At 40.8% G+C, this 25822-nt stretch overlaps 2 protein-coding genes across 2 annotated transcripts; one reads left to right on the top strand and one right to left on the bottom strand.

Moving 5' to 3' along the window:
* Nucleotides 1-2076: 2076 nt before the first annotated feature.
* opn7a (opsin 7, group member a) lies at nucleotides 2077-9186 on the bottom strand. The gene is made up of 5 exons (XM_047590183.1): nucleotides 9099-9186; nucleotides 6521-6683; nucleotides 6071-6198; nucleotides 3914-4248; nucleotides 2077-3042 (listed from the first exon to the last, which is right to left on the bottom strand). The coding sequence occupies exons 1-5, from the start codon at nucleotides 9184-9186 to the stop codon at nucleotides 2404-2406; spliced, it is 1353 nt and encodes a 450-aa protein (XP_047446139.1). The 3' UTR covers nucleotides 2077-2403.
* An 11025-nt stretch (nucleotides 9187-20211) lies between these two features.
* Nucleotides 20212-25763, top strand: mep1bb (meprin A subunit beta b). The gene is made up of 14 exons (XM_047589028.1): nucleotides 20212-20335; nucleotides 20432-20450; nucleotides 20548-20598; nucleotides 20680-20723; nucleotides 20830-20908; nucleotides 21213-21330; nucleotides 21460-21638; nucleotides 22143-22361; nucleotides 22548-22700; nucleotides 22820-23035; nucleotides 23152-23619; nucleotides 23720-23899; nucleotides 24170-24380; nucleotides 25274-25763. The coding sequence occupies exons 1-14, from the start codon at nucleotides 20261-20263 to the stop codon at nucleotides 25494-25496; spliced, it is 2235 nt and encodes a 744-aa protein (XP_047444984.1). The 5' UTR covers nucleotides 20212-20260; the 3' UTR covers nucleotides 25497-25763.
* The last annotated feature ends 59 nt before the right edge of the window (nucleotides 25764-25822 follow it).

A 25822-nucleotide genomic window follows, 5' to 3' on the forward strand; every position in this document is an offset into this window, starting at 1 on the left:
ACAAATTCTAAAATGACTACTGTATAAGAACTGGATCAATATGTGCCAACCAGCCACAACATTAAAACCACCTTCCCAATATTAAACAGTGAATGGACATGGGCCTTCTGAGGGCGTCCTGTGATGTCTGGATCCTGGCATTTGATATGCAACACCACCTGAACACTGCTGCAGACCAACCATACCTCCATGGCAATGACAGCGTACTCCTTGCACCCAGGTGCTATGTCGTCCTAAACTAAGCAACATATACCACCAATATACCACCAATGTGATGTAAAAGAAAACTTATCAGACCAGACCGCCTTCTTCCATTGCTCCGTGGTCCAGTTATGATGTGCCCATTGGTGGTGCTTTCGACAGTCGACCAGCTCGTCTGTTGCCCACTTGCATCGTTATGTCACGGTGAGTGGGACCACAAAGCAGGGCACAAAAGGGCACACGGTAGTTGAAAACAAAATTATTTAGCTCACAAGCCAGGGAACAAAAGACGCTGCTGGAAAAAAAAAATAAAGCTTCAAAAATAATTAATGACCAAGACGAGAAGTCGGGAAAACAAGAACATGAGGGAGCACAAGTGTGGGGCAAACACGGGTAACATCACAGAGGTAGCAAAACAGATGACTTGGCAGAGAACAAAGGGAAAGGGCGGGGCTATATATACACATGGGCAGAGGGGCTAACGAGACACGAGTGAAACTAATGAGGACGGAGCAACCAAACTAACAGTCAAAGGGGACAAACAGAAAGTAAAACAAGAAAAGGAACAAGGAAAACGTCGTCGCAAAATATTCAAAAGGATCATACTAGGACACAGTGAGCCTTGGCTGTCCGTGACCCTGTTACAGGTTCATTGCCTCTTCTTCCTTAGGTACTGATCCCCTCAGATCAGGAACACCACACAAGAGCTGCTTGTCTTGGAGATGCTCTGACCCAGTTGTCTAGCCACCAACATTTGGCCCCCATCAAAATCTTTTTGTCCATTAATACTACTTCTAGTACATCAGCCTTGGGGGCTAAAGTTCACTTGAACTGATAACATGATAATGAGATTACCAGTCTCACTCAGTTGACCAGTGATTTTGACCATTTTGGTCATAATGTTATGGCTGATCTGCATAATAATAAGTATAAAAGCTGTAATGCAATATCACCCTGTATAGTTGTAATGTTTGGCAAGTCAGTTAACAGCTTCTTTCTCTTTGTTTAGCACTGTCCAATGAGGAAACTTGTCTGTTCTGGTTTACTTTCTTTGTTGATCATAATCCTTCCTCTGTAAGCAATGTCCTTTTTTTCCTCTGAAGCACCAGAAACATTTCTTGGATTTTATTTCATACTTCCTGACCATCTGAGACAGTCACAGAACTGTGGTTACATGTATAACCCCTGTTTCCCTGCCATAGGCTTTGCCACACTCGTACAAACTTTAGTCTGTCATTGCTGGTTCACTTAAAATTGCTATTAACTAACTAATTTGGCAAGAACTTGAATTAACACAAGTCAAGTCCAGATTTCAATTTCCAGAGGTCAAACTCAGGTTTACTGACACTAGCAGTGTCAAATAAGTTTTTTTTAAAAAAGAAATAAATAACATTAAGCAGCTAATAAGGCCCATTCGTATTTGCACAGGATTTATCACAAATGCAGTATGCCAGCTTAACTTGTGGTATTCTTAGTCACAGGAGCAATACGTTAAATATAATATACAGTACTATTATAAGTCTGAGACTTTTTCAGTAGTAAAAATAGACACCTCTTAGTGTCTCTTCATTTAACTTGACCAATCTGGTATTTTAACTCAAATTAAGTCATGTTAAAATTAGGACCAGCACCTAAAATTGTAGCCGGGGGAGACTGACGATTTTCAAAGCATCAGAAATAGGCGAAGGAGGACTGGTGCTAATAATTAATTGAGTTGTGGAAAAACCCCAAACTATCCATTTTAAACCCATGTAACAACACACACAGGGGTCCAACAAGCCCCAAAGGCCAAAAATAAGACTTCAGAGATAATTCAAGTGCAAATATTAGAAAGACAACTTATATATATATATACAGTACATATTGTGGAGTTTTTGCACTGTAAACTCACTAAGTCATTGCAGCATAGACTTATTTGACAAATCACTTGAAAAGGAATCTGGAAATTGCCTGCTGCCTGGTTCATTCTGCCATTCTGTCTTCTATCACATTAGCCGAAACAATGCACCGCAGGCCCATAAAGGGAAGCAGAAGAAGAATGGCTGGTGCCCCAACACTTGTCGAGTATGTCGATTATGTATCCCTGACCTGGATTTCCTGAAAACATAATATAAAATAGAAGTAACTGCACATCTTAAACAACAAAACCTGCAAATGTGTTCGGAAATATTCTGTGAACAATATAAATAATATTAATAAACATCAAGGCCAAGCCACTTTTGCGTGCCCTGGAACCATCTCTAAATTAATATGGAAGTTGTCCGTGTCTGAAGTCCTTTTTGCGCAAAGTGCAGCAATCAGGGATTTCCTAGGGCACGCACATTCATCCTCCCGCTTATGTATTGATGACACTGGACTGTCTAGGTCCTTTGATGAGTCTTCATTGGCTGCCAGGTTAGTAACCCCACACATTTGAGGGTAGTGTCGGAAGCACTCAAACGCATCCTTGCACCTCTCGCAGCTGTGATCCTTTAATGCCGCTCTTTGCGGATGAGTGCAGGAGTCGGACGAAGGGAACTGCATGGTCTGCCTGTGGAAAGTGCGAAGCCTGACCCTGATCTTTGGCTTTGAGCAACACTTCGCCGGCTCCTGGAAGCAGAAACAGCCCTTCAGACAGGCATGGCATAGCGCCCCCAGGTCTCCGCACATTATCTTGCGGAAGTTCGGTCTCAGCGTTAGGTAGATGATCGGGTTGTAGATGGTGGAGGACTTGGCAAACATGGCTGGCATGGCAAATGCAAGAGGAGGGATGTTTTTAATGTCTCCGAAGGCGGCCCACATGGACACCACGGCGTACGGGCTCCATGCCGCAATGAAACCAATGCAGACGGCGACACTTAGCTTGTGGAAAAGAGATAAAGAAAGGAGAAAATTGACACTGACATTTAAAAATACATACCTGTACATTCGAAGAAATTACACTTCCAAAAATGAGAAGGGTAAGTAGATTTTCTTATCCCTTTATTTTTCCTTACTTGTATTTGTATTGCTTTTGCTTTTCCCATTAAGAACCAAGTTGTCAATCAATTGGCCTTAGGAAGGACTTCTTGTCCAGACTAGTCCTGAGTGAATATCATCATTTATCTTCCCAAACTGAAAGATTTGACCAATAGTCTACAAGGACGACTGTTTTTCTTTTTTTTAAAAAAAAAGATTTTCTTATGGAGAGGAGTATATGGTGATGATGCAGCAAAGGCGGCAGCAGCTTCTCATCCATCACAGTAAAACCCTAGCCAATTCCCACTAATGAGAAGCTGCATCACACGGAGGATCTATTGAGGTCACTGAAAGCCTCTTCAACAAATGGAGGAATAAAAGACTCTCCAGAGGACTCTTGTCTCTCTGGAGGAGAGCTTTAATATGTTACCCCATGATCCCTGGCCATCCAATTACCACACTATCTGCATAACCACACTAACCGACTGCTATCAGTTGTTTTAAAATGAAGACAGATTGGCAGTGGGGATAGAGATCAGATTTGTACCAGTAATTACAGATGTGAGAAAAGGGTTGTAGTTCCTTGTTAAGTTTCAGATTTTACACAATTACGTTCTGAGGGTACTCTAATGTGGTTTGTAATCACATGGACACACGGTCATGTTGAAGTCAGTGTGAAAAGAGACGCAGCAAAGCTCATCTCAACGTTATGACTTAATAGTTATTCCCTACCATGTTTTAAATAAGAATTAGTAGTTGTAAACATTTATCCTACCTTAACGATAATTGTCTGGATGCTGCTCATGTGTGTCTGCCTCGATGCGTGCTGCTCCATAGTCTTGCGGGACGCGTTCACTGTGACCAGAATGCCCGTGTAGGACGCCAAAATAACACAGCAAGGAAGGATGTAGCAGAAGACGAACAGCACCACGGTGTAGGAGCGTGCTGTGGTATGCTGATTAGACAGGCGCCAGTCAATGCAACAGGCAGTGCCGTAAGGCTCTGGCCCGTATTGCCCCCAGTGGACCAGTGGGCAGCAGGCGAACAACAAGGCGTATGCCCACGCACAGGCAATGAGCAGACGGCAGTGAACAGAACTGAAATTGTTTCCTGTGAATGCAGATTAAGTTTGTGTTTTAATATTCACGTGTATGAATGACTCTGGCACAGTTAATATTTATTGAATTGCCTCAAAATACTACATTGTCTGCATTTAGTAATGGTTATCTTCTGGCTGCTTGATAACCCTGGTTCTCTGAGTGAGTTGCCCCAACAAGTGAATAACTTTATGTTCTTAAGAAGTGTACACACAGGTAGACGCCAGCAGCAAGTTGTGGTAACCAAAGAGCATGTAATGTTAATATGTATAACACAAAAACCCTCAAGTACCCGAGAGTTTTACTCAGAAAAAATTGGGGTGGTTAGACGGAGCTTGGAATGTCCTCTTGCGGTCAACCGTAATCAAACCATAACAAAAGCAAATGGCTTTATACGGTATGTGAACGGGGAATTAGATTCTCTTATTCCACCTTCTAGTTCATACATTGTGTGATATAACCGCATCTGACAGCTTCTCCCAATGTGTACAAACATTGTACAAGGAGGTGAGCCAAAGAGTGCAGGGTTAGCGGTGTAGTCTTTCAAACGGTCTTTCCTCAAAGGTATTCCTCATATTTGAGTCATTTAAATTGATGGACGGTCATGAAAAGTGGTTTACCAAAGAATTTTAACAAAACAGCGGGATACAATGCCCTCATCAGTTTGACAACATAATCTTTTCTGCTACAAAACCTTTCTGCATATTGAAAGCATAGGGGCCAAACAAATCCTCTTCACTCTGACCAGGGTTTGAGGAATCAAGGCAAACAAACTGTAACTGATGAAAGCACGACCTTCTTCTTGGGCAGTTGACAAAGGCAACAATAACCTCATCGTCCGTTGATGATGAACATGATGATTCTCAAGAAATGATTAAAACTGGTGGTGGTGTACTTGAGTTTTTGTGGATTTTTCTTTCTTTCTTTTTTTGCTGCAGAACACACAGTGCAATGAAGGGAACACATCATGTCTCTTCAGACAGAAAAATATCTTGTCTAAGTGACGTAACTCACAAATCTAAGCAAAGAATATGAGGAAACATGGATTCTCACACAATAATTGTTTTTCACAATCCTGAAGCTGGTGAGTCCTTTTCCAAAAGAAATGTCCACATCACCAGCATTTGCGACAGTGGCATATTTCAGACAGAAGCAAGTGAAGCAGACTTCAGTGGTTGTATTTTTGTGTCCGAACGCGTAGTCTTTAACCATTACGAGAGGCAGGCTGGCAGTTGTATTAGCCAGAGTGCTAAAGGAATGTTAATTCGATTTATAATTGTCACACTAGCTCAGGTAGAGCTAGTTTAGAGAGCTAGTGAACTTTAGGTGACTGTGGGTCAACTAAGCCTGGAGCAACAGGCAAAAAGGTAAGTCCTCTCTTCTCTGATGACTGATGTTCTGTCAGCCTAGTATAGAATACATGGACATCCTGACAGGAATTGATAACTCATTAAATGTTTCAGTAAATATGCAGTGCAAGACGCTGAAAAATATAAGCAAAAAACAGTATATTTTCCTTATAACAAGCACACCATTGTAATATTTCTGAAGCTATTTTAAGGTTATTTTAAGTTCAAATTGTTGCATAATGTCACTTTAAATGCCTCTTGAGGCCAAACAGTCAACCTAATTGCACTGGATTAACAAAGTAATTCGTATTGAGCGCAAGCCCCTTGATTTGTCAGTCAAAAAATGAAAGGCTAATGCGCAGTCTTTCAAAGAGGGATTATCATTTTGTCTCTTTTCACAGATAAATCAACAATCTGCCACTTAGGGGTGGGATGGATAATCCTGTGCCGATTCACTGAGCAAACACAGCTCCTTTGAGGACTTACCGTAGAGTGGATAACATACTTTGACAAAGCACACCACGCTCAGCAGAGTCAGTGTGGTCAGGCTGCAGATGCCAAACAGCATGCCGCAAAACGCGTACACGGAGCACACTGCTTTCCCATACAGCCACCTGTGTGGGAGGCAGAGGGGGTGTGAGAAGAGGACAGGGCAAAACAGAGACAGGCGAAAGATCAATGAGGACGAAGTTGAGAAAGGGAAAAGAAGAGAGGAGCTTGAGCGTGGCGCTCCATATCTGTGAACTCACAGGCAATCACGCTGCTGCTAACCAACCACATTGTTAAATGAACCATGAAATATGAAAGGGAGTCTGATTTAGAAGCAATAAACATCTTCCCCCCGTAGCATGTTACACTTGAAAGTATCCCATTCTCGGGTGGTGAGAGCAGCCACTGTGTCTTTTTCTTTTGATTAATTCTACAGTAGTTTAGTACCTATGGTAGAAACTGGAAGTTATCGCCATGGGGTAGAGCGAAAGAGTCAGGCCCAGGTCACTGACAGCGAGGTTGATGATGAAGTACTCGGCAGGCTTCAGAAGGTGCTTCTTCTTGTAGGAGACGTAGAGCAGGGTGCTGTTACCGAACAGTGAACATACTCCTGTTAAAAAAATAAATAAATAAATAAATATGGGAGCGCGTGCTGGATATGTTAGGGTTATGTTAATCTCAGGGAAGTGGTTTGGGTTAATTGTCCTGTATATGGAAAGGAAGTTGGTAGATACGGTTCTTTATGAACTACAAAGCATGCTACTGCTCCAGCTCGAGATATAATCAGGCAAGTAATGCACATTTGAGTACACGTTGACACGCGTTTGGTATCTAAAGGCTGACGCAAGCTTGCTGTTTCATCATGCTGCTATTTTCATTCAAAGCCAAGCCTGCTGGTTGCTGGTGATACTACTGAATTTCATGAGAGTGGAACTGATCTTCTCAAAAAAGGCACGCACTGTAAAATGAACAATTGTTCCTGTAAAAAAATTCACTTACTATCAGATTTGATTGATGACACTGTACATACAGTTTCAGTGGCCACTCAAATTGCACATATGAATGAAAAAGGAGTGAAAAAGGAGCTGCGTATATCAGTATTGTTCTGGACGAAGCGCTCCATAAATAGGTGGACGCCTCGGCTTTGCAATTCCAATTTATGTTGCTGAAGAGAAAGGAAATGTACAGTATACTACACATTTTACGTAATTTGTCACGCCATAGACGTGCTATGCAACACAGATATATAAAAAAAACACTCAAAAAAATACTCATATCTTCACTATAATTAAATTGTGAACAATAAACTGATGTCACCAAATATGACATGAGTACTGAATTAACGGTCTACAAAACAGCTATTCTGAACATGTGTCTTTCTGAACATGACTGCACTGCATAATAGCTGGATCCTCTCTGAAAAGCACTGTGACTGAAGAGGATACAGCGTGCCCGCGAAATACCGCCGAGATCAAAGCCTGCGATGAAAGTTAATGTGGGCTTTTTCTTTTTCTTTTTTTCACATGGCGCAGCTATAGAATTGGTTCAGCGGCCGCTAAGCACACACAGTAAAATGCATGCACAGCTGCTTCACTGGGTCATTGTGACAACTGCACACTGAGGGATGAGTGGTATGTAGTTGGTATGGATACATACAGTACTGTGCAACTGTTTTAGGCAGGTGTGGGGGGAAATTACTGTAGACTAAGAACAGTTTCAAAAATAGAAGAGGTAATAGTTTATTTTCATCAATTAACGAAACACAGTGAATGAGCAGAAGAGAAATTGAAATCAAATCAATATTTGGTGTGGCGACCCTTTGCCTTCCAGACAGCATCAGTTCTTCTAGGTCAACTTACACAGTTTTTGAAGGAACTCGGCTGCTAGGTCGTTCCAAACATCTTGGAGAACTATCCACAGATCTCCTGTGGATGTAGGCTTCCTCAGATCCTTCTGTCTCTTCATGTGATCCCAGTCACACTCCATGATGTTGAGATCAGGGCTCTGTGGAGGCTGTGCCGTCACTTCCAGGACTTCTTGTTCTTCTTTACGCTGAAGACAGTTCTTAATGAATTATTTTGTCCTACCGCAGAATAAATTTGGGGCCAATCATACGCCTCCTTGATGGTAAGTATGGTATGATGGATAAGTATCTGCCTGTATTTCTCAGCATTGAGGACGCCATTAACCCTGACCAAATCCCCAGCTCCATTTGCAGAAATGCAGCCCCAAACTTGCAAGGAACCTCCACCATGCTACACTGTTGCCTACAGACACTCATTATTGTAGCGCTCTCCAGCCTTTCAGTGAACAAACTGCCTTCTGCTACAGACTAATATTTCAAATTTTGACTCATCAGTCCAGAGCACCTGCTGCCATTTTTCTGCACCCCAGTTCCCATGTCTCCTTGCATATTTGAGTCTCTTGGCCTTGTTTCCATGTCAGAGAGGTGGATTTCTGGCCAGACTTCTCCAGACAGTAGATGGGTGTACCTGGGTCCCACTTTTTTGTCCCACAGCTGATGGCACTACTGGGCATCTTTGATTTTCAAAGGAAAATAAGCTTGATGTGTGTGTTTTTCATCTGCTGCACCAAGTTTCCCTAGCCGACCACTGCGTCTCTTTGCATTTTGTAAACAGATAAAAGTAAGCAATCATTATTGATATTTTTCACAGTATTCTTAGTTCACAGCACTTTTCCCACACCTGCCTAAAACTTTTGCACAGTACTGTATATACATGAAATACAAATGAATACATGTGTAAATACTGTAGTTTTTTTTCCTCAGTGGTAAATATGTGAAAATGAAATAAATAACAAGAGCGCAGTTAAAACGAAAAGAAGAATTCAAAGTTCAAGCTTGCACGGCTTCACAGTATGCTATCTTGCTTCCTGCTGGGATTCATTTCAGCTTGAGCAGAACTCATGAATAACTCAGACAGTGTTGTTAACTCAATTGTTGGTCTCTTTTGAAATACTAATAAAGTAGACAAAATTGATTTGAATTTCGGCGGAAATAACTCACCAAAAACAGAGTAGACCACAGCCACAGCTATATCCACTGGCACAGGTATGTTGGAGTGAAATGCGATGTCCTCAGCCAACAGCCCCATCTGAAGAGAGATGGTTTAAGAGCAATGTTAAGAGTTGTTCTAGCTGGTAAAAATGTCAGCTTTTAATTTAAATTCTTTGCGTGTATCATTTTGACATTTCAGGCTCTGGCATCTGTTTTTGTCTTTTCAAAAAAAAAGTACAGAAATGCCTGAGGTTTCTGATAAAAGCTTTAAAAAACACTGTAAATTACCTGCTCGGCACTAAGCAGATATAACAGACAGACCCTGCTGGGGCTTTTAGCGCCAAAAAAGACGGATGTTTCCTTCAGGATTTTGTAAGTGTATTGACCTGGTGGCCACAGAAAACCTCCAGTGATGATTCAACAAAATAATACATTCACATAGAATTATGTACTGAAGAACAGCAGATCATATTTTCTTTTCATGTCCCTTTAAAAGTATTGTACTTTTTTTTTACTATACTGCATCCATGTGACAACTCTTGTTACTTTAAGATTTGTACTAACAACAAGGAGAGTTTACAAAATGTATTTTGTTAGAGATTAACTTCTATGATAATTTGACATTTAATATGCTTTCAGCCACTCAAATGTGACAGGTTTCTACCTTTTCTTTTCAGTTAAGTTTTGACTGTAGATCGGACCCAAACATTAGCATGTTGTCTTAAATAAAGCATCTGAATGATCTGAGTGATCCTTTAGCAGTGGATGCTAAAGACCCTAAGTGGAATGTGCAGGATGTGTACATAAGCAACAATCTGCAAACAATAAATGATAATATGGTTTCGTAAGTTCTGCTGCCCTAACTGGGTAAGCGTCTCTTGCTGGAGACACTTCACTTGAGAAAACCAAGGTTAGCTGCACATAATAGTTCATATGTGAAACCGCACATGCAACAAAAGGCACTTGTTATGTTCTGGGAATGTAGCTCTACAGTTTTAATAAGCTTGCGTCAGAGAGGAATTGTGTAATTGAATTTGCTGAACGATTGTATTAGCATTGTCGGCACCCTAACCTCCTTGTAATTCAAAGGTGAGAGTGACACACCTGTAAGCTACAACTATAATCCACGCTTTCATTCTGCCTCAGCAACCAGTGTCTGATTTATGAACCACAGGCACTAATCAATGGAGCACATGAGGGTCAGTAAACTAATAGGTAACCACGGAAATGTGCCTGTAACACATTATGTTACTCTTGAGGTCATGCACAGTGCATATTTTTCTGGTACGCTCTGCAAACTGTAACATCTGTAATAATGGTGCAGCTGGGCTCCACTATTATTACAGATGTGACTGTGTTGATGAACACTGGATATTTGTATTTCCACATATACAGTGGTGTGAAAAAGTGATTGTCCCCTAAACCTAAAAACTGGTTTGTCCACCCTTATCAGCAACAATTGCAATCAAGCATTTGCGACGACTTGCAATGAGTCTTTTACAGCGCAATGGAGGAACTCTGCCATACGGGCCCTTTTTGCTCAGTCTCTTTCTTATGGTGGAGCCAAGAACACTGACCTTAACTGAGGCAACTGAGGCCTGCAGTTCTTTAGATGCTGTTGTGGGGTCTTTTGTGACCTCTTGGATCAGTCGTCACTGGGGTAATTTTGGTCGGCTGGCCACTCCTGGGAAGGTTCACCACTGCTCCATGTTTTCACCATTTGTGGACAATGGCTCTCACTGTGGTTCGCTGGAGTCCCAAAGCTTTAAATTACTTTCACTCTCATTTGTTCCTGAATTTGTTTTCGATCTCGGTCTACTTCGCTTTTTGTCAGGCGGGTCCTATTTAAGTGATTTCTTGATGGAAAAAAAGTGTTCCCCTTAGTAATAAAAACCTTCATTTAAAAAATGCATTTTGTGTTTACTTATCTTATGACTAATGTTTAAAGTGGTTTGATGACCTGAAACATTTAAGTGTGACACACACACACACACACACACACACACACACACACACACACACACAAAACACTTTTTCACATCACTGTATGTATCTCTCTGTTCACCTGTTGCAGTTTCGTCTGCCTCCAGCTGGTAAAAGAGCAACAGAGCACGTGTGAGAGACATTAACAGTGTGAGAATGTGCGCACCTCTTCTCTAGTTCTCTCTTCTCTCTCTACATCATCTGTCTTAATCTGACTGCCATAGGCTGGTTAGTTAGAGTCGCCTACACCACACACGCGGTGTGCAACCGGGGACGTTTGTGTGTGACAGTTAACAGAGACCGAGAGATGAATCATCGCCAAATTATGTGGGCTGTACAAACAGAATACAACACCGGACAAATATGACACGGTGTAAATCCTCGTGTATGTGATATTTAGGATATGGCGGGTGTGACTACGTGTTGAGACGACAGCTCTGTCGGGGAGTCGCTTCAGTTTGTTCGGTGCGTATCGGTGCAATAATTCATCCAAACGCACTTTCACGCATCCAAAAAATCCTAACTTGTACGTCAGCCAAACCGCGTTAGCAAATCTGACTAAAGTCTGACAATACTTACGCCCACAGTTAACACAAATATGAGGAAGTTTAAAAGAGCTGGATCACTAGATCCGACTGTAGGAGTCAGGTTGGAGGATTCTCACTTGTGAAAGGACTGATTTTTAAGCCTCAGTTGTCCTCGATTCAAAGAACAAACAAGCAAGTATGTTCTTTTATTTCAGTCACACATTTGCTTATACTATCAAAATGCTCTCTTATGAATGGCGTGCACGTTGGCAAATCGTCACACATAATGATAATGGTAATGATCACTGTAGTTTGTAGTCTTTTTCCAGTGTTCAGTTTTTAGCATTAAACTGAAATAAGACAGATTTGCCTTCTGTTTGATCAAATGACTAATAATAACATCTCCTTACCTTGGAGAATAGGAGTTAAATTACCCACATCCGCGTCCACTAATTCCTGAGACAAGTAAGGCTCCCACTAAGTTTACAAAATGACTTCGATACGTTTTTTCCCAACCTGGAATATTGCTGGGACCAAACAGTGTCTCGGAGATGTCCACTCTTCTGTAGCGGTAGACAGAGGAGCAGCAGAGAGAGCATCACACTGACTGGGAGCTACTGGATGCCTGTGTAGTCAGAGAAGCTGGGGGGGGTCCAGAGCCCCCAAACTCCGACTAATTAGTGACGTCATTACGACCGTGAGCTCACATACGCGGGAGCACCGGAGCCCCTGGTACAACGCTCTCAATAAAAGGAAAACTACATGAGACTGATTAACAGTCAGTGCGCCAAATGCGATGTGTGCAAAGTCACTGAGATCGAGGCAGGTGTTCTCTGAGAACTGGTCAGCTGCAAGATTCCACAGCAAAACGTCTTTCATCCTAGTAAAGAATAATATCAGGGAGATGCACCCACCCCCCTCAGATATCTCCAGTTAGACTATATTCTCTGGTCAAACACAATATCCAGTGTTTTGATGCTTGGCCTGGATTCAGACAGCCTCGGACATGAAAAAAAGTTTGAATCTACCTCTCAACACAGGACAGTAGGCGACTTTAAGTGTGTGTTTTTGTGCTCACAGAGTTTGTGCACCTCATGGAGCCTATTCTGGAAAAAGTGTTGTATATTTTGAGTCACAGAGCTGTGATGTTTGAAAAAGTCCACGAGACCCACTTCAAACTCTAAAAGTCTGTTGATTACATTGAGTAAAATATGTCTATGAAGGTTTTTAGGCATCTAGGTCATGGCCCAGATCAGGTGTAACATTATGGCCACCTTTGTAATATTGTCTAGGCCTCTGTTGAGCCTTATCAGAGAATAGACGTGGGTTTTCTGACGTGTCGTGTGGTGTCTGGCAATGGAATGGTGTTAGGGGTCCTTGGTTCCTTTGGGTTAGTGGTTTTAATGTTGTGGCTGATCGGTGTATATCAGGTGGATAATATGAGCTTCAACTCCCAACTCCCCATCCATCATTTAGAACTGAAGAAGACACTTGGTCATATAACGGAACATCTTCTAGAAACCCAGCAAGTCCAGGTGCCCTTGTTTCAGCTGCTTTTTAGATAGTGACTTTTTTACTCTATTTTTAACTTGGTTTTTATTCCTACTTAGAAGAAATATACTCAAAACAAACAAATCGCTTTTTATTGTTGTGATGTGACACATGATAACTTCTATACTATGAGAATCCAAAGAGCAAGTTTAAAATGCTTCAAATATCCCATATTTCGCATTATACTGGTATAATTTACAATATAATCTGACTACAATAATAGCAGATAGTTTTAAATCAGATTTAAAAAAAAAAAAACAGGAATTCTATCTAAAATAAATAACTCACAGAAAGCTCCTTTTAAATGTATTTTGGTGTCCAATTCTGTTAAATAGCTCTGGAAGATAACGATGTATTTTCTTTTTTTCACTCTCTAATACAGCATCTGTTCTGCGCAGCTTTTCAACACATCATTTATCACACTACAGTGGACAGTAACATTTTGGCCGTGGTACATCGGATTTGAAATGAAACACATTACCGCGGTTAGAGCGCTGACCTTCATCCCAAGGGCGCTGGAGTGCGTTCACATTCATCGGACCAAGGCCACGGTTCACCCTGCACATGGTCCCTCCCTCAACTGGACGGGAAAACAATAAGAGAGACACCGTCAAATCAGAGCTGAATGTCAGCAATTTAACCTTTTTAGCTCAAATCCAATATGCCGATCAGCCACAACATTAAGACCACTGACAGGAGAAGTGAATAACATTGAGCGTCTTGTGGCAATACAATTTTCTGCTGGGAAACTTTTGGACCCGGTATTCATGTCGATGCTATGACATGTACCACCCACCTAGACCAGACCAGGCACCCCCACCACCATAGCAATGACACTCCTTGATGGCAGCAGCCATCCGCAGCAGGATGCAGCCTGACACACACAGAAAAAAATGCTTTAGGGACAAGTAAAAAAAACATGAAGAACAGCACAAGGTGTTGACTTGACCTTTAAATTCACTAGATCTCAAACTGATCAAGTATCTATGTGATGCCCTGTAACAAGCCTGATCCACAGAGGCCCCCCATCTCAACCCCTAGAACCCCACTGACACCCTAGTGTCATCCTCAGAAGGCCCACTCTGTTCTCTAATGAGTCACAAGAGTGCATGAAATATTCAGATCCACATAAAATCTCGATAACTCAGCAGGACCTACTCTGTTTCAAGTCCCTGTGACCTTTGCTGGAATTTAATTTTGAATTTCATCGAGTCATGTTTCACAAACATTCGTTTTTAATAAAGAACGAACCCTAACTGCGTGGGTTCCCGATGTCGAGGTTAAATCAGAATATTTACTGTTGAGCGTGTGGTTCTTTGCGGGGAGTCTTGTAAACACCCGTGTAAACTCGTTAGTCATCCCTTGCAGCAATGATGTGCTGGTTTCATTAGAACTCAACAATCCTCCCCCCCAAACATAAATTAAATTAATTAAATCACAGTGGGTCAGAGGCACATATGGTGCCACTTGAAAATTAATTCAGAATTTGTCTCAGAAAATGCAGAGAGGGAAACAACCCATCTTGTCACACCTTGAAAGCGGGGCGGAATTATCTTCAAAAGAATTACGCTGAGTGAAAAATAAATAAATAAAGAACTGCCCTCCGTGCCACTTGCTCTCCGATTTCCTCACATGCGCCAAATTCACACGCAAAGCGTAAAGCAATACGCAGACAGAAGCCGGAACAGATTGAGCCAACGCTTGAGATGAAAGCTCCATTCAAGGTGTAATGGTGTTTTCAAATAATTAATTGTGATGGCCACAGAGGGCACGGAGAAATGAATGTCCACGATAAGATAAAACACAGCGCAGACATCAAAGTGGCCTGGGTGGAATACAGAATAGGCATTTAACACAAACTTCACCACGTGAGGAAAAGCCCACTGCTTGCCTGCACAGTCGTGACTGCAAATGAGTTGTCAGAATACTAATTACATGAACAGTTTTATTGGTAACGGGCTTGGTTTGCTAAACCTTTCGTCAGTACAGTACAATTTATATTGCAACTACCTGTCTCAAAACAACAAATTCCTTGATGAAAACATAGATTAATAGTGGTACCTCTCCCACGTGTGAATGTTAACCCAACTCTTCAATCAGACTTATTTCATTTAGTTTTAATGTAATTCAGTACAAGCAACTACCTTATATTCATTGTTATGTATGACCGCCAGTGTTAGCCACTGAAAATGCCATACTTAAGTCATGTGCTTCACAGTTTTTCATTTTGTCTGTCATTCCTTGTTCCACATAATTATTATATAATGTAGTGCAGGGGTCTTCAGTGTTTTTGAGGCCAAAGACCCCTGACTTTCTATACGTGTTCTATAGCCCATTTTCATTTTGCATTCAGTATTAAGCTATTTAAATAACACACAAGTTCAAATATTAATTTTTTTTTATTGTGCAACAGTAGGGCGCTGGTAACGTCTTCTGCCTCCATTTATTCCTTTACAAAATATGTTGCGTTCATGTTAATGTGTATTTAAATAAAATAAAAATAAAATAAAAAATCTATAAAAATGTCTAATCAACCAAAGATTTTGCGACCCCTCTGCAGTACCTCTGCAGAGCCTCTAGGGGGTCACGGAACCCCTGTTGAAGACCTGCATGTGACAGATGACACTCTTGACATTCCTTTTTTTTTGTATTCACTTATTTACATTCAAGTATTTAATAATTCTTGTTAATATTGTGTATATAGTATATTAAATTTTTTCTGTTATATAAACATGTATGGCGTTGAGTGCCTGTATATTGCTGCTGCAACTGGGATGCTGTTTGGGATAAGTAAAACATCTATCTACCTACCTATCTATAATTGTTTTATATTAGAATTTCAGTATTCCCACAGCTTTTGCATACGCCACATGTGCTGCGGGATTGAATCCATATGATAGTGAGTAAATCTGAATGTGAGAGATATACATATGTCTGTGATTGCGAGATCAGTGAAAGGATTAATGCAGAGGTGGAAGGGCTGAGGTCCCGCTGTGCTGAAACTGCCTATAGCGGGACCGATCTTCGACAGTACAGCTGATAAACATTAAGTCACTGCCTTTAAATAAATACACACATCACATTTTTAATTCACAACTCATTTCTACATGTGTGAAGAAGCCGTTATCTGATGGAGCAGGGTAATATAGGAACTGAAAGTCCGTCTTGATGATATGATAACACCTCTTGGGTCTATGTATTCGTTTAAAAAACAAATTAACTGCTTTGCCAGCTTCTTCTACTTGCCTTCTGTTGTGGATATGCCCTCATATGTGCAAATCTATACAAAACCACGTGAGTGATCTGTAAAGAAAAGCACATTTAGAATTTTATACTTCAGTGAATTTTCTTTTGTCTGTTCTCATGCGTAAGCTTCGTGTCAGATGACATGTTCACAGTATAACATACTGATGTCCAAACACACCGGTAAACATTGGTTGTCTTGACTTAATGACAGCAGCAGTGAAAAATAGCACGAGCATTTATTTTGATATAGTTCAGGACCATGTCTTAACTTCAGTAAGCAACTACTATTGTATTTAAGGTATAGTGTTGTAGCTTCATTTTAATCAATTTACTTAGTAGTTTCTTTTTATTATTAATTCATTACTAAGACCTTAGGGGTATGAAAAGCTAATGCATTTCCTGAGACTAATTGTATCCCTGCAACTTCTTTTCAGGTCATGACACTGCTCCATCTGCGTAAAGTGTATTGATGGTGGAAACTTTGGTAAGGAAAAAAAAAAAAAAAAATTATAATAATTTGGTCTCATACCAGCTTACAAGTCTCAGGGAAAAAAAAATATATATATATAGCCAGAGCCTGAGATGCATCAGTTCAGCTCCATTAATTCCATCCATCCCATGAACTCATCTTTTAAGTAATATAAAGCAGATGCCAGAAAATATCAATATGTAATCAGCAAAAGTCGAAAAATATGACACCGTCAAACCACACAAAGCTTGCAGGAATGTGACAGCGATGGGATTGTTTCCTCCGCCTTTGTCCTAGTTCCACCATCATCAAGGGCACAATGAAAATTCCACTTTATGGACACAACCTTTACAGTGAGAAATGGCTCTTAGTGCAACCACAGACGTGTGTATGTCTAGAACATTTTTTAAAAAAAATAAAAAATTAAAGGGGGAGTTGAGTTAAGGAAAATTGGACTTTTTTTAAAGTTGAGAGTCTGCATTTTTAGGTTCAAGGAACTATCATAAGAGCAATCTTTGGATTGCATTACTGCCATCTGCAGGACAGTAGGAATAAAACACTAATTCAAAAAATTTAGGACTGCAACATACAATGGTGTTACAAATATAAGGTTTTCCTGCTTTAAAATAAGAAAAAGGCAACATGTGAGTTTCTGCAGCTGAAAACTGGCCGTAGGCCTCTACAACTTCAATCTTCTCAGGTGTGACTGGTTAAAGTAGCACTGCCGCTACAGAGAGGCAGAACAACTCTACTCTCAAAATGAATTCTCCAGGAGCCCTAAAAATGAACAAAGTCTTCCTGCAATGCCCTCACGCCAAAGCGCAACCTTAGACATAAGTTAGTCACAACGAATGCCAATATAGTCATCAGTCCTCACGCCACTCAAGTGGCCCACAACAAATGTGGCCAAGTTATTGCCTTCAGCTAGTAACATCAGAATGCTGGAGACCAAAATTCAGCCGACTTCACCACAACACTAATGGCCGCATACAGAAAGCGCCTAAAATTTGCTGCGGCTACCATAATACCTCAGATAATTATAATATTAATAATAATAAATGACCAGGGCCACCCCAGAGTCACCACAAAAAAACAAAAGAAGGCGGTGATGGACCAACACCAACACCTGGAGGTTTTCTACACCAGGCGACTTCTGAAACATACAAATTCTCCTTGTGTGGCAACATTAGCTTGAACTAAGCTAAGCTAATAACTAAGCTAAGTTAGCTTGGACTAACTTCCAAGAAAAAAAAACAACACCAAGCTAAGCCTTGGATGAGCCCTATTCTCACCCCAAGAAAAAAACAAACAAAAAAAAACTAAAAGACTGGTATTCAGTCTCCACAAAAACATCCAAAAGATATTCACCATTTAGACCTGGCTCGAGGGCAGCAACATCAAGTGGAGACACATGACATGACGAGTTACAAAAACAACAGCTGACTTGGATAAAATGAAAACAAAAAAGGCAGCAGATGCGACACAGTGAGCTCCAGTGCTGCTGAAAAGCAGTCGTCTTAAGGCTCCTCAACGACGCCCTTTATTCACATCTTCTCAGGTGTGGCTGGTTAAGGTAATTAAGCACAAGCACTGCCACTGCAAGGCCTGCACACATTCATTTTCTGTACTTGTCCTCTGGAGAGCCGTAGAGCCCTTAGCCATTAAAATTCTTATATTACATTCTTATACTGTGCCGCCCACATAACAGATGTGCCAAAGAAAAAGTAAAACAGTATCAAGTTAGACCTGCACCCAGCTATATACTGGATGTATACTATATACTGCAGGTAGCTATTTTCACATATACAGTATGTCACCTGCAGACAACGAATAGACTATCGCACCTGTACACGACTGTAGCAAATGCATGCAAAAGAAAAAAACAAGTATTAACAAAAAACTGGGCTGGACAAGTATCAATTTGTCCACACAATTTGAACGTATATGCCCATTTGTTAAATAACCATGTGCTTCACATCAACACTATTTTTTTTTTAAATTAAATATAATATCAGACCACTCTGAGCTATTTCTTATTTTACGACTTTAATGAAACACACACATGCAGTGCAGTAGGTAATAATTAATACATCCAGAGGAAGATGAAAAAGAATTTCATCTGTAGCAGTTATTGCCAACAAGTAGCACACGTGTACTGTAAGTGTAGTGGCTCTCGTTTGCTACCTCAGAGATAATGTGGCAGCTTGTCATGTATAGAACTGGCGATCAGGGGAGCCTCTTCTTCTAGTGGAGAACACACAGTTTACTGATCATAAAAGAGTGAGGTATGATCATGTTTCTCGGGAAACAAAGACAACCTGACGCAAAGAGAATAAATGTATATTTTCACTTTTATACTAAAGTTGACAAAATTTTTTCTATTCTTGTTTCCTTTGAGGGGTTTCTTCTCTCACAATCCAAAGACCTGCAGCTTTGGTGAACTAGAAACTTTCAGTATGTGTACTTGTCTGTTTTGTATTAGATTAAAGTAGATGTAATTGTAATTGCCATACACTTGTTAATATTTATCAAAAGCAACATCGCAATAAGGATTAAGGTTATGACTAGTGTCGCCTCTCTTAAATATTAAACACATCCCATGTAATACTTTTACAATAGCTAACCACATCTTAAAACCATGTCACACAGGCCACTCGAAGACTTAACATTTCATTGAAAAAGGCTAAAGGTGAAATTTCTAGTTCAAACATTGCACAACTCATAGAGCGTATCGAGCATTTTGTCACAGCATAGAGTAAGCTGACAGCAACAGCAGATTTAAAAGGCAAAACAGCAGACTCTCTAGAGAGTGTGGGCAGCTCTAAGTGTGCTTCTGTGTTCAGAAGGTGGAGTCAGTGCAGGAATGAGGGTGATGGTTTTGAGGTAAAGTCTTTGTGCTTCTTCTGTGTAGGTTTATGAGAACCTCCCATTCTTCCTTTGCCGTGCAGCAATCAAAGTGACACAAGAGTAGTTCCAGTAAAAAGCCACGCATTTTGCATGTCTTTCTGCTGGAGGGCAAAAGAAATGAATTCTGCAAAGTTTTACTTAATGAAATAATGAACAAAAAAATAAACCCATGATAACTATTCGCTCGACCTGATTGGTAGAGCGCTGACAGTACACATCTCATCATGTTAAGAGGATAGATTTTGCTTTTTAAAGGGTAAAATGAACAAACATTATGAGGGTGCATGACTGTTTTGTTGCTCCAAGCAACTCTGTTAAGATGTGTGGGGAGATAGAGGAGCAGACTGAGGTTGTTGCATAACTCCAACACTTTACGGCTCTGTAAGTTATTGACTTGTCGTCACGTTTTGTATTTTATGCACCTCTCTAATCATTCCTGCTTCCCAAGTGTCTGTCAGACTCAGCCATTTAGATTTTGATTCTCTGCCATGGCAGGACGAAAAGCCACAGACTTGGTTGTTCTACACATCATTTGTCTTCTTTGTGGTACTGCCATTTGCTTGGTAAGTGGTTGGTTTACTTTATTAACATCTTACGACAACTTGATTTAAAACGAATAAATAAATAACTATTACTTTTTTTTACTTTATGTTGTTCAGCCCATAGTAAAGGTGACTGGTAAGTCTCAAGCTCCTACGCTAAATTGACTTTTTAAGTCACTTACAGCTTATTGCTCAGATGTGTTTTCATGTCCCCTTGCTTGCTTGATTTACAGACTATGATGTGGACGGTGGAAAGGATCTAGACATTTTTGACATCAATGAAGGTATGTAGAAAGGAACGTTTTTCTGCCCCGTGCCTCCAGATAGCCCTGTAAACAATTTGTCATTGCTTTTGTTCTCCACAGAGGCAGGGTTGAATCTTGTCGAGGGGGACATTGTGCTCGATGAGGTACGTTAATTCAACTGTTTTTAATTATCACCTGCACAGCCGACTTTTTATTTAACCTTTGCTCATTACATCGTCCCTATCTTTCTGATTGGTTTTGCCGTTGTAGAAGCAAACTCGAAATTCCATTATAGGGGAGAAGTACAGGTGGCCAACGATGGTCCCATACCGCATGGAGGATGACTTAGGTAAGAATGCCTGTCAGAAAATCTAAAACAAACAAAAAAAATAACAAAAAGTCTGAACTCCTTAAAGCTTTGTAGAATGTCTCTAGATAGATTTATACAGTATTGACATCAGTTCACAAGAACATTTACACAAGCTACAAGTCATAATTTTGTACTTTGTTCAGGACATAACTCATGTCACAATCGCAGTGCATGGGTTGTATTTTAGAAGTTTGTCCATTTATGGATGCAGCGTGAAGTGTCAACCATGTGAGCCTCATTTGAGCCTTTACGTGATTTTATTTATTCGTTATCTTCTCTGCAGAGATCAATGCGAAAGGTGTGATTCTAAAAGCCTTCGAGCAGTACCGGCTCAAGACCTGCATTGACTTCAAGCCTTGGAGCGGAGAAGATAACTACATCTCCATCTTTAAAGGGGGCGGGTAAGGAAAGAAGAACGTGCACAGAATCTTTTTTTAGACTGATTAGAAGGTGGGACAAGCCGTACTTTCTCAAGTAGTAATGAAAACTTTGATTGCATGTTCACAAAATTTTTGCTTTCTTTTCATAAGCTGTTTCTCCTCTGTTGGTAACCGGCACGTTGGGAAGCAGAGATTGTCGATAGGGACAAACTGTGACCGCATAGCCACCATTGAACATGAGTTCCTTCATGCTCTGGGTTTCTGGCACGAGCAGTCCAGGTCAGACCGTGATGATTATGTCAAAATCATGTGGGACCGCATCTCAGAGGGTAATGAGCCGCTCACTACTCCCACATTTATCCCTTATTTGACTGTTCTTTGCATGATAACAGTTTTGTGAGATTGAGAATGCATGTGATATAGCTATTATACATTAAATTTATTCTAGATTTTCCCCGTATTCTAATTTAAATAAAACAGAAATCCAACTGTCAAGAGCAGTTAAAAGTTTTTTTTGTGGTAGACTTTAAAGAGAGCGCTTAGCACAGCAATTCGTTTACTGCTTGTGTGAGTGATAAGCGTGTGCGTGATCTGTTGTCTTGACTGCAAAACCTAAGAAGATAAGCGAAATTACCAACGCATCAGTTCACAAAGTTGCACTGACCTATGCTCATCAAGGTGAAATTTACAGTACAGAGTCCTTATTCGTCAGCGATCTCTTGTCAAGGCTTCGAGCGCACACTGATAAACACAACTTTTATGGTTTCAAAAAACATCTATAAAATCTGACCCCACTTTATTGGAATAGCAAATTGTTTATTTTTGATTCGCAGGTAGGGAACACAACTTTAACACCTACAATGACAGCACCTCCAGCTCTTTGGGTGTACCCTATGATTACGGCTCCATGATGCACTACAGCAAAAATGCCTTCCGTAACGGCACTGAGCCCACCATCGTCACCAAGATCCCGGCTTTCAGTGATGTGATCGGCCAGCGTATGGAGTTCAGTGACAGCGACCTGCTAAAGCTCCACCGCCTCTACAACTGCAGTAAGAGCTCATCTGTTTAATTCCAGTTTTTATGATAGCTCATTTCAAGGTTTCTGCTTATCACTAAACTTATGCTGCCTCTTGTAAATGCCTGACAAAGCATAACATTGGTGAATCTGAAATCTGTTTATTGTGGTTCAAAGTGCTCCTACACATGTGTTTGTGTGTCTATGAAATGTCTTCTAGCTCAGGCCTCTACCTTCCTGGATTCATGCGACTTTGAACGTGAGAACATCTGCGGTATGATCCAGGGACAAGGGGATACAGCTGACTGGCTCAGGGTTACCACAGCTCCTGGAGGGCCAGACACTGACTACTCCAACATGGGCAAATGCACAGGTGAGAATGATCTTTGAGAGGTGTGCATCAAAAAGCTATACTCACAGGAATGATCTTTTGTTTTTTGAATCCAGTATATGACAGCGACATTGTTAATAAAGTGATATTTGTGTCTGTAGGCTCAGGCTATTTCATGCACTTCAGCACTGGCACAGCCAACACTGGGGATACAGCTCTACTGGAGAGCAGAATCCTTTACCCTAAAAGAGGTTTTCAATGCCTGCAGTTCTTCTACTACAACAGTGCTCACCCCAGAGACACGCTGAAGGTCTATGTCAGAGAGTACGACAAAACTAACCCCAATGGAACGCTGCGCTTTATAAAGACCATAGAAGGTGACTATTACAAAAACCTGAGAATGTCAGAATCTTGTTGTTTGCTCGAGTGTTCCTGAGCAAAATGTGCTCAGTGTATCGTTTAATTAATGCTTTTATTTCATGTTCTGTTACAGGATCCCCTCAGAAGCTGTGGCAACTCCACCATGTGAGTTTGGATGTCAAAACCAAATTCCGCGTTGTCTTTGAAGGGACCAAGGTGCACCCCGGGCCTGCGACAGGAGGACTATCCCTGGATGACATCAACCTCTCTGAGACCACCTGCCCAGAGTTCGTATGGCGTGTGAAAAACTTCAGGAATGTAATGGAAAGCACCCCAACAAACACGCCTATCTTTAGCCCTCCATTCACCTCTAAGGAGGGTTATACCTTCCAAATGCAGCTGTACCCCAATGGCAAAGAAGGCTACCCCGGTGAATTGTCAGCCTATGCTCATCTGGTGGCCCGTGAAGGGGATACAGGACAGAAATGGCCATGCCCTTGGAAACAGATAACCATGATGCTAATGGACCAACATCCACACATCCAAAAGCGCATGTCCAACCAGCGCAGTGTCACGACTGACCCCAACATGACGGCAACAAGTATAACTATTTCAGCTATTAGAAAGATTCAAATAAGTTCCTCTGTCTTTGCAGTAATGCTATACTGTACGTGTAACCCCTACAACTATCTTTTAAACAGACTCTGAACAGTTTTTCTGGGATGATCCTCGCAAGGTTGGAGTTGAGGTCACAGATACAGATGGATCGAAGTATTTCAGAGGGCCGGGATACGGTACTGCAGTGTATCTCACCCACCTCAGAGCAAAAAGCAGGGATTTTATCAAGGGAGGAGATGCCATCTTTCTTCTCACCATGGAGGGTAAGAGCAACAGATGACAAAATACATTCAACAAACATCAGCATGAAAACATCCAGATACAGTATATCAAAATAAATGTATAACCTGTAAAATCTAAAATACCATCTATCTACAGCGTTATTGTGATTAGGCATGGTTACATCTATGAAAAACACACCCAAATACTAGAGTAGATTATACCACACAGTTGTCCCCTTTTCATTTCATGCTCAGCAATGCGCTCTCATTTGGACCCATTTAAATGCTCTTTTACTTGCTGTCCCTCTTCAGATGTTTCCCATCTGCTCCCAACCCTTTCACCTTCCACAACTTCACGCCCCGTCACCACTACAACTACAACTTCTGACACCACTACGTCTTCTGTCACTACAACTACAACTTCTGACACCACTACAATTTCCGTCCCCACTGATGTCTGCCTCGATGTGCAATGTCAGAATGGTGGACTGTGTGTCAAGGACAACGGCAAAGCTGCTTGCAGGTGAGTGCATTTTTACAGTGCTTACCGATTCAAATCTGTCCTACAAAGTGTTTTGAACTGAATAACTTCTCCAACTTAAAACCGATGTTACTGCAGTCTTAACCAGGTATTTTAAAACCAATATTGAGCAATCCAGACATTCAGGAGGAAGTTATTTTGGTGATATTATTCACAAACTAATATTTAGATTAAAAATATACTTTTAGATTTTTTTGTTGTTGTTGTTGTTTGGTGAAGCAAGCACTCCAGCTACCATCCAGCGAGTTTACATTAGTGCAAAAGACTGGAAACTCGACATCTAGTAGCTTTGGGACAAAAACATGGCATGTGATAGCATAAAAAATGAAACAGTACAGATAGCTTAGGTCCAAAGATGGCGTTAGCACAAAACTTAGCTTGTGGTAGCACAAATAAATAAAACAGGAGAGATAGCTTAGCTCCAAAGATAGCTTTAGCACAAAACTTGGCTTGTGGTAGCACAAATAAAGGAAACAGGAGAGATAGCTTAGCTCCAAACATAGCTTTAGCACCAAACTTGGCTTTTGTCCGTACAAAAGAAAACAGGACAACTAGCCTGGTTGTTTATCCACAGTAGTTTGGGCACAAATACTTACACATGCTAGCTCACAGGATGTGAGCAGCATTTCGTAATTGTCCAGATATAGCTTTCGCACCAAGACTTAAATTATAGTGACGTGAAGGATGGAAAGAGTACACCTAGCTTGACTCTGTTGGGGAAACATTTACCCACATTTTCACTGTTTGATAAAAGTTTCTTTTTTATGCCGCTTATTGTGGTATACTGGTATTCACCAAGGATACATCACGACCAAAGCATTGTACATATGGATACTGAATATACCTTCTCTGAGGACTTTTACTTTGCTCTCCAGGTGTGTGGTGGGTCATGACTGGTGGTACTACGGAGACAACTGTCAGTACAAGGGGACTGAACACGATAAAACCATCCTTGCACTTGCTTCTTCTTTGTCTGTACTGGGAGCAATGTTGATTATAACAGCAATCGCTGTCTACTGTGTGAGGAAGAAGTACAAGAAAGCCAGAACTGATAAAGGTTTTGTCATGGAAAATATGAATGCTTCTTCGAAACACTAATACCTCGAGGAATTCTGAACTTTCAGGTACGCAGCAAAAAAATGAAGACGCAGACTTTAACTAAAATAAATCAGGGCTTGAATACTTGTGCTCCACAATGTATAAAGCAGGCATATATCCCATATATACTTTGCATATGATTAATGAGGAACAGCCTTGATGCGATGGATCAAAACATGGTATTAGTTCGCCGCCTGCTGGGCATTCAATGTAACAACACTAAGAAAATGTATGAATATTGTGTCAAATAAATGTTTATTTAAATTACGTTTTGGGAGTTTTGTGAATGTTTTCTGTTGAAATTTAACAGGATTTCTGTCAGCTGT

Source organism: Mugil cephalus, chromosome 7 (assembly GCF_022458985.1).
Source record: "Mugil cephalus isolate CIBA_MC_2020 chromosome 7, CIBA_Mcephalus_1.1, whole genome shotgun sequence".
Taxonomy (NCBI): Eukaryota; Metazoa; Chordata; class Actinopteri; order Mugiliformes; family Mugilidae; genus Mugil; species Mugil cephalus.